General features: G+C 34.6%; 1 protein-coding gene across 1 annotated transcript; it reads right to left on the bottom strand.

Moving 5' to 3' along the window:
* Nucleotides 1-1380: 1380 nt before the first annotated feature.
* On the bottom strand, nt 1381-9004 carry LOC111370069. The gene is made up of 2 exons (XM_022991779.1): nt 8865-9004; nt 1381-2011 (listed from the first exon to the last, which is right to left on the bottom strand). The coding sequence occupies exons 1-2, from the start codon at nt 9002-9004 to the stop codon at nt 1381-1383; spliced, it is 771 nt and encodes a 256-aa protein (XP_022847547.1).
* Between the last annotated feature and the right edge of the window lie 1365 nt (nt 9005-10369).

Genomic DNA, 10369 nt, shown 5'->3' with positions numbered 1-10369 from the left:
TCCTGTGTCTGACTGGCCCTGAGGCGAACGATGAAAAGTAGGCCCCCTGGCAACAAAATTCAAAGGTGTATTATGCGACTCATTGCTAACTTAAAAAACTAACATTAAAACAACAACAAAATATATCATAGAAACGATTTATATTATAAACCATCAAACCAAAAATTTCAAACAATTAGTTAAATACTATTCGTGTTGCTGTTTTAGAGGCAAAAACATCAATCAAATCTGATTAACTTAGCTACTCAACCATTTCTTTTTCTATTGATAACATAGCCAACCCATTTAATCTTTCTTGCGACATAGTTGATCAGAGATAGGTCTTGATCAACTTTAATTTCAAGAAACTTCTTTCCGCAGATGCAACCGTAACTGGTATGGTTAACAAAATTTGATAAGCAATATAAGCATTTGGAAAACAAACATCCAATGTCTTCAAATATTGTAGCACTTCAATTGCTCTTGTTGCTTCACTTGGTATATAACACCTCAAAACTTGTAACTTCGAACATAAATCATCCCCACTGATGTCCGAACGCCCATTATGTTGAAGATATTCCTCAATATTCAAACAAGAGTTTAACAAACTTGAAAAATTTGCACCCCTTAACCTCTTCAAACTAAACAAAAATCAAAATATGTCATCATATTATTTGAATTGTTAAAATCGGGTCCTCAGAGAAGATAGAGCTTGATCAATTATAAAAATAAAGTATTCAACTCTAAAAGATTCTTCTGCTGATTGCTTTACCTCAGCACTACCACTTTCATCAAATTATTTTTTTCTTTGAATTATGCTTTTTTTCTGTAAATACAGCTTCAATTCCCATTTCGCTTGCCTTTTTTGTCGCTTCATCTTTGGCAACAGCAAATCCAATTTCTCTGTATTCTTCAAGAAATAAAACAAATCCTTGCAAGAGGTCGATAGCATGATCAATATCCATGGATTCGATTTGAAGAAATTTACTCACAATATTGACAGCATGTAACAATCTGTACCAGATTATCATCTCAAACAAAAACTCAAAATTTTGAAGTTCATGTGTTGCTAATGACTCGACTTTACTCTTCACTTTAGGATCTTCATTACTTTCTGCCGAATCAAGTAATGGATCTCTTATCTGTGCAGTTTGCTCCATTATAGGCTTCACACTTTCAACATGACTTTCCCAACGTGTTTGTGACAATGGCTTCACTATCAACCCTTGTACATTATCTTTGAAAATTTTCCATCGCTTGGTAGAAGAGGAAAACAATATGTAGATGTGTTGTATCACTCCTAAGAAGGATACAACTTTGGAACAATAGTTCACCATATCACATAATGCTAGATTTAGACTATGAGCGCTACATGGAGTATAGAAAGCTAAGGGATTCATTTCATGGACTCTTCTTTGCACACCTATGCTTCCCGCTCATGTTAGATCCGTTGTCATACTCTTGCTCTCTAATGTCATCAATATCGAGATCAATTTTTATCAAAGCCTTTTGAAGCTCGATTGCAAGTCCAAGTCCTGTTGTGTCATCTACCTTCAAAAATTCTAGCAGATGTTCTTGAACTGTAGGTAAGTTTGTCGAATTATCTACAAATCGTACAATTAAAGACATTTGCTCCTCCTGAATTGCATATGGAATACAATCAAGTATAACTGTGAAATATTTTGCATCTTTAACTTTCTTGACAATTGAACTTCTCACCTGATTAGCCAACAACTGTATCAACTGATTTTGAATTTTTTTGCCAAGATACGTATATTGAATCTCTCTTGCTTTAGCCCGCCGAAGGTGCTCTTGCATTACTGGATCAAATTCACTAACCATTTCGATCATTAGTAAAAATAAGTCATTGTTCTCAACGTGTAGTCTCTCATCATCTCTTCGAAATGGCAATGTGCTTTTCGCAAGTCTTTTAACAATAGCGATTATCCTTGTTAATACATGTCTCCAATGTTCTCTTTCAGTATCAATCAACAATTCAACGCTTTTATCAATTGTAGTTTTTGATCGAAACCTATTTTCCAATTTAATCCAACTAGTCATGCAACGTAAATGCTCCTCATTTCCTTCATGACTTTTAATAGAATGATGCAAATTATGCCAATCTTTGAATCCATCATTACCTAGTTGGCCAATCTTTGTACATTTATTGTTGTTTTAAACAACTTACGACAAAAGCAGAAGATCTTGTCCATAGACACTGAATATACTAGCCATCTTCTATCAACTATTTTTTCTTTTGGTAGCAATCGCTTATATTGTGAGGAATCGAAATGTCTATTTGTATAGTCTTTCAGAAACGAGATGTCATCGACTCTTTTTGGACCCCTTTCAACTAAGTTATCCCTTGTTCTTTGATCAATAATTTTTCAACTCCTGGGATCATCCAAATTTAGAGAAAAGCAACCCTCTTCTTCCTTATCATCTTCTTCATTATTAGAGGCGGGCTTCATCACTTCTTCTTCCTTATCATCTTCTTCATTATTAGAGGCGGGCTTCATCACTTCTTCTTCCTTATCATCTATTTCGTTAACATCGGTAGGTTGACTCACTTCTTCATCCTTATCATCTACTACATTAACATGGGTAGGTTGAATCTCTACTTCATCCTCATTCAACACATTCACATTGTCACTTTTGAAGTACTTGTTAATATTCCCTGCTTGACTTTAAATTAATGCAATTTCATTTCGTTTTCTTTTCCTCTTTTGAGCACCAGACTCGTATTTAGGAGGCATAGTAATGTCCAATGATTAGCCTAAAAAACAATTACAAAATAACTCAATCATCTCACAATTATATTTTCCAATATAGTTACTACGTGCGCTTGTGCAATTGTTCATCCTACAATAAGCAATCATATAAGTCGACTAGGCTGCAATTATATAAGCCGACAAGGTATCAAACATTTCCAATCTCTTCAATAACAACTTAGGGGAAAGCCATTGCTTACCTGATAAGTGAAATTTTGACGAAAATTGTGGAATTACACCCTTGAGAATGATCTCGTTTTCTGAACTGGTGGTAAGCTGATCTCAATTTTTGGATTGTGTCAATGATGCTCTAGCATAGGAAAAAGAAACACGTAAGGAAATAACAAGTATATGATGGATTAAAATGAAAGAAATAACAAGTATATGATAAATTGTAAAACTTCAATTTAGTTAAAACATGGATATTACTAGATCAGAGAACCACAAGCTTAACTAGATTAGAAAAGGAAAAAAGTCCTTCAATTTTCGTGTTCATTTTAATTTTTCTTCGTGGACCAAATTGATCTTAATAATTTTCTTTGTAACATACTTGTTAAATATTGTTAAATAAAAAGGCACTTTTTGATAGGTCAATTTTTTATTTAATTATAAAAAGGCACTTGACACATAATGCATTGATTTATTAAAGTATGTTCGACTAAACATAATTAAGAAGCACAGAAATATATAACAAAAATATTCATTAAATGATTCAATCAACAGACTAAATACATCAATTCAAAACTGATCAAAAGTTCACAATCAGAAAGAGGTCTTGCGGAGGTTAGAATACTTTCTCACATTTTAAACAAGGAAGCCAAAGAGAATAAGAGCACATCCTTTCACAGCTATTAATAGGATCTTGAGATGCAAACATATGATTCAAATTTATTGATTTCAAACTCTAAGACGCAGCAATGGAAAAGGATAAAGTAATTACATCGATTAGTGACACTACTAAACCTATATTAAATCTTATCTTCTCTTCATCAACTATGATCAACACATAATTAAACGCAACATGAGAAAGCCACATTTCTCAACACAATTTGATTGCACGCCTGTCGCCTGAGACCATTAAGAACATATTCACAGATGAGATGGAAAAAGAAACTAATCAATTAATCAATTCTACATTTACCCAAAAATCATTCACCGGTTCATAGTTGCAATTAATCAATCAATCATAATATTGGAAAAAGAAAACGCAAATTATCTTTTATAAATACCAATTCACACCTGTTCACACACGCTTTAAGATAAAGTGAAAGATGAAAAGTACCTTCTTTAACTTTCAGTAAAGCTTCGTACAGGGGCTTCTGGTTCTTCTTTTTCAAATACTGTAAAAAAAAATCAGTAAATCTTAAATTTTTTCCACAATAGAATGAGAAAACAAAAATAAAATTCAAAAATTGTAAAATCTCACAGCCTTGTAGCAAGTTAGCATGTACGTGTGCCAATGTAGTGAAGGGAAGGGGATTTCTGTGGTTCTGTGGGCTGTGGAGTGTGGACGGCGGACCTGCAGGTGGACGGCGGACCTGCAGGCTGCAGGCTGCGGCCTGCGATCATGCGGAGTGCGGAGCAGGTGACTGAGGCGACTAGCGAAGCCGACGGTAGAAGCAGAAGCTAGAAGAAAGGCCAAGGCAGATTCGTGGTGGACTCATCGGACTATGTCACTATGGAGAGGGGAGTGACGGTGACCTGATGGTGGAGTGACAGTCGTCAAAGTCGGAGACGACACACACACTCGATGCATTTGATATGAATTTTCAGATTTGGAAATTTAGGTAAATGTATTGGATTTGGATTTGGATTTGGATAAATGGATTGTTGGGTTGGGATTTATGGGTAAATGGATTGTTGGGTTGGGATTGGTTTAGTTATTGGATTGGGCATTTCATTTGGGTCGGCTGAACTAAAAAAAAAAAAAAAGAAAAGGGCCAAAATGAGGCCGCCTAAAATCTTGGGCTTGAGGTGCAGGCCCCATTCGCCACGGCCCAGGACCGGGCCTGGGAGTACGGACAACGAACTTGCAGGCTACGTCCTGTGGTCCTGCGCAGTGCGGAGCAGGTGACTAATGCGAGCAGCGAAGCCGACAGCAGAAGCAGAAGCTAGAAAAAGGGCCAAGGCAGATTCTTGGTGGACTCACTGGACTGTGTCACTGTGGAGAGGGGAGTGACGGTGACCTGACGGTGGAGTGCTAGTTGTGAAAGTCGGAGACGACACACACACTCGGTGCATTTGATATGAATTTTCAGATTTTGGAATTTAGGTAAATGGATTGGATTTGGATTTGGATAAATGGATTGTTGGGTTGGAATTGGTTTAGTTATTGGATTGGGCATTTCATTTGGGCCAACTGAACTAAAAAAAAAAAAGGGCTAAAATGAGGCCCCCTAAAATCTTGGGCCTGAGGCTCAGGCCTCATTCGCCTCGGCCCAGGACCGAGCTTGTAAGGGATTATAACAATATTAGTGTGTTTGGCCCTAATTTAAAGCAAGATTTTTCTGACTTTTGGGGCAGTACATGGGTGTTGCCAAAAAACAATAAAGCTAGACATACAAAAGGTATTTCACAGAAGCCGTACAGAAATTCAAAATGTCACCCGTGTCAGGAAAAGGAAAATCATGGACGTGTCACCGTGTTAGTGAAGGAAAAGGAAATGGCTACTGGCTTGGAGGAAAATGTTGAAAAAATTCATGAAATTATTTATGTTTTGTCATAATTTTCGGGCTCATTACGGATATCAAACGAAATCGAAATATTATAACTTAATATCATTTTGAAGTACTCACGGCCTCGTATTTCACGTCGTTAATGGTGAGCCAAATGGCCAATCGTAGCAAATATTACTGCATGTCAAAATAAGCGGTTTCAAACTAATATTTCGAGAATTTCGATAACAAGGTAATTTTAAAAATTCTTCGACGGTTGTACGCTAATCGAATCCATAAATCTTCTATATCATCTTGAAGCACATTTCGAGAACTATATCATAGACACATCGAATGATCTAAATGAATATTGAAAACAGTTAAACGTACGTCAAACGTGTATGTTAAAAAGATGCGTATAACTCTTTTTTTCAAAAAATATCAATTATTTTATAAATGTTTATTATTTTTTCCCAACAAATTTCTCAATATAATTTCTATCATTTATTTAGAACATTTTACGTGCAGTATGATGTCAATTTTTTTTTCATGTAAAAATTCCTAATAAAAATAATTTTCACTTTATATGGGTTATAAATTGTTACACTACTTTTTCATCTTGATCTATAATCTCCCACAATTTTACAATACATTTTCCCAAAAAAAAAAAATCACTTTTTCACGAAATCACTTCTCCAATATTAACATCACACAAGAGCAAAATTGAAAAAATGGACATAATTAAAAATTTTTGAATTTGAGAACATGCGGAAACATATCATTTCCCTGAAAATATATTTATAATGATTATTTGTATGTTTTATTTATTATTGTTACACCACTTATATAAATTGATGATGATCAATAACTTTACAACCCATATAAACTGATAATAATTTTATTAGGAATTTTTACATGAAAAAAAAAATTTTTGACATCATATCGCATGTAAAATTTTCTAATAAAATGATATAAATTATATTGAGAAATTTGTCGCAAAAAAATAATAGACATTAATAAAATAATTGATTTAAAAAAAAAGAGTTATACACATCTTTTTAACATACACGTTTGACGTACGTTTAACTGTTTTCAATATTCATTTAGATCATTCGATGTGTCTATGATATAGTTCTCGAAATGAGTTTCGAGAGGATATAGAAGATTTATGGATTCAATTAGCGTACAATCGTTAGCTTGTTATCGAAATTATTAAAATATTAGTTTGGAACGGCTTATTTTGACAGGCCGTAACACTTGCTACGGTTGGCCATTTAGCGCACGTTAACGACGTGAAATATTAGGCCGTGAGTACTTAAAAATTATTTAATAATGTAATATTTAGACTTCGTTTGATATCCCGTAATGAGTCTGAAAATTAAGACAAAAATATAAATAATTTAATGAATTTTATTAACACTTTCCTCCAAGCCAAGTGGCCATTTCCTTTTCCTTTCACTGACATGGTGACAAGTCCCACTTTTTTGAATTTTTGTACGGCTTTTGTGAAATACATTCTGTACGTGTAGCTTTACTGGCCAAAAAAAAGGCCAACAAAATCTTGCTTTTAAGCAGGGCCAAACGTGCCGAGAAAGCCACTTGAACCAAATAAATAAATTATAATAAGATATTTAAGCTACTAACGGAAAGACCTTGAGTTTTGTTAAAGGAATAATCTTTGGGGTGTATGAAACAATAAATTTTTAAAATCACAGATACAAAATTTCAATTACCTAGAGAGAAGGATATTCTCTATCAAGAAATAAAATATTAAGAAGAAAATAATTCTTACCAAAGTAGTAAAGAAAAAGGAATACTACTAAACTCCTTAGATTTAGAAGCCCATAGAAAGATCCCAAAAATTTAAACTTACGTAACCCTTTTCCTTTAATTCAGTAAATATTATACGTCTTCCTTCATAAATCAGAAAACTAATGAGTAAGTATAATAATAAATTATGAAATATAGTAATGAGAAAGATTCAAGAAAACTTACAGCTTGAGCTCCACAATAATCCTTTGGATGGCATGTCCAGAAGCATGTTCTCCGATTAAAATTGTATTTTCTTCCATTACTCAGAAAGTGGATTTGGGACGGAAGATCCAAAGATAATATTTTTGATATAGTCCTTCAATTGTTCACATAAGAATAAAAATAAAAATAATCCAATAAAAAATTTAACTAATATATTATAAATTGTTAAATTAGTAGGATACTACTTTCAGCCAAGTATTAGAGAGCCGCTATTTTCATCCACCGTTCTTACATATCTATTCACTTTTCAAAAATAAATAAATAAATAAATAAATAAATAAATACATTATAGTTTTAACTTAAATTTACTTAAATTAATAGACAAAAATGAAAACCAAATAAAATATACCACTCTAAATAATCAATTAATATTTATCCACATTAAATGCTTTTGAGTTTTTTTTTTTATATATTTTTTCAGATTTTACGTTTAACTAAAAGTCATTCCTTTTTTCCTCCTATTAAAGAATTAAGCATACGAGTATACTTACACTGGTTTGGCCTTCTAATAGAGTTGTCAGTTAGACTTGAATACCAAATGGTGTTTGTAATGTTAAAATAAAGGGAAGACGTGTGACAACAACGTTAAATATTGTGTTTACGTATAAAAAGGAAAACTGTCTTTTTCTGTGGAAGAGCCTGACCTCCCACTATGTTTTAATAAAGATAAGAAATTAGAGTGATAATGTAGAACCGAAGAGTAAATTTATCGGAGCTTTGAAACTTTTACATTTCTCAAATCTGCATCTCAGACGTCCAGTTCTTTTTGTCACTGTTAGTCAATTTGTTGTCAAACGACCCCCCGAGCTATGATATAACCTCGGTTCTATTATCAATCGGCCTTGGCCATATGATTGATTAGTATATCGACACAATTATCGAGACAACCCAATCCACATTCTTGTGGACTGTTCGAAGCAACCTATTGTTAATAGTGCTGCTCACGGTTCGTCCCATTTCCTTGGAGGGCTATGTTATTAATTTGAAACTCATTAATATTGAATCGAGCCTTGTTTGGTCCACTAAATAACCTTAACCTAACTTACCTTGTTTGGATATTTTGCTTGGCTTATATTCATGTCTTTCTCTTGGCCTCCAATGCAGAATGCCTAACCTCTCTCTGTGAGACTGACCTCTCGATTTTCATCTCTTCTCTGTGACCTTTGTGGTTAATTGCTAGTGGGCATATTATTGTACTTCATCTTCCCAACCTATAGCAATCGGAAGTGGGGCGTCCTTGGTGGTGGTATTTGAGTTGTCTCAATCCTTGGTGGTGCCGACTTAATAGGTGAAACTGAGCGCCGTTTGAACTTGGTGTTTGCTGGAAACTAGCCCTACAACTGGTATCAGAGCCTGAGTCACCTTCTCCGACCAGAAAAAAACCAAAAACGACGGCGGTGTGCGTGTTTTTCATAGAGGACCGAACCTGCAATCATGTTTTCCGGCCAAACCAGTAACTTTCTGAAGAAACTGACCCCATACCCGGAACCAGCAGGCTGAGGCGCCTCTTCCAGTGCGGCGAGTGGCGACGATTCCAGGCGAACTTCCTTTAGGCAGTTTATTCATTTCAATCCCCTGAACGCACTGACACTGTTTATTTTCTGTTTCAGGTTACACAGAAAAAGTTGAACAATTTTGACCCTAGTGGATCGACGGTTGAAACTGCATATATCTACTAAATTACTTTACGCCAAGATTGCGGCCATAAAGCAGTAGATTCACATCTTTCTCGATTATACGAACTCAGACACATCCACTCTGGTAAATTGGCTTAACCCGTTAATTTTCAGTATTAGCGCGTCACCGTGTGGGGTGACAATAGGTTGGGGGTTGTCATTGCTTGGTAACCATTGCTTGTGCTAGAATTAGGGTTACGTTCTCTTGATTGTTTTTGATTGAGTATTTGTTTTGGGTTAAAATCAATTTTGTAATTCTTAGTGACCTAATTACTATGAGACTAGTTATCTACTAGACGTATTTTTTGCTGCATTGTTATTTTCGCTGCTTACTTATTCCGTTACCCGTTCGAACATTCCCTTGATCTAAGACCGCGAGTCTTACGAAACCCTGAGAATCTAGAACGGTGTATACTGTCTGTGACCCTAGGACTACTGTGTGTGGTTTGATTGTGGTTTGTGCATTTTTTCACTGTTGTGTAAAGATGACAACTCACAACTTTGATTTGGGAATTTTTAATGGAAAGGGTGACTTTGCTATTTGGCAACAAAAAATGAATGGTATTTTAGTCCAACAAAAGGTTTCAAAGGCCATTGAAGGCAATTTTTCAACTGATTTTTCACAAGAACAAAGAAAAGAAGCCGATGAGCTTGCTTATACCTCAATTATTTTACATTTATCTGACGCCATTTTAAGAAAGGTGGGTAAACTGAAAATTATTAAAGAACTTTGAAAAAAATTAGAAGACTTGTATTTGTTTAAGTCTACACCGAATAAACTTTACCTGCTTGAACTTTTTTTCAGTTTCAAAATGGATCCTTCAAAGGATCTTGATAACAATTTAGACGTGCTTAACAAATTGGTGCAAGATATAGTTAATTGTGATGAAACTATGTCCGAAACTTATAAGGGTATAATTTTGCTCAATGTAATTCCTGATTCCTATAAGGAAGTTAAGAACGCAATTAAGTATGGTAGAGACACATTAACACCTGAAATTGTCATAGATTCCCTTAGAAGTAAAGAAATGGAAATTAGGGCTGAAAAACATGATAAGAAGAACGGTGATGTACATATGATGCGGAGTAGAACTCAATTTAGGCAAAATAGTCATGATGGATATCAAACTAGTCGCGAGTCAAGTGGTAATGGATGGAAAAAGAAGAGTAAAGGTAGGTCTAGATCAAAATCTAGGACTAAGGCGAGAAAATTTTATGTTTGTCGAAACACGGGGCATTTTATAAAAGATTATCA

This window comes from Olea europaea, chromosome 21 (assembly GCF_002742605.1).
Source record: "Olea europaea var. sylvestris chromosome 21, O_europaea_v1, whole genome shotgun sequence".
NCBI lineage: Eukaryota > Viridiplantae > Streptophyta > Magnoliopsida > Lamiales > Oleaceae > Olea > Olea europaea.
The sequence above is the reverse complement of the archived record's forward strand: the minus strand, read 5'-3'. Positions and strand labels throughout refer to the sequence as shown.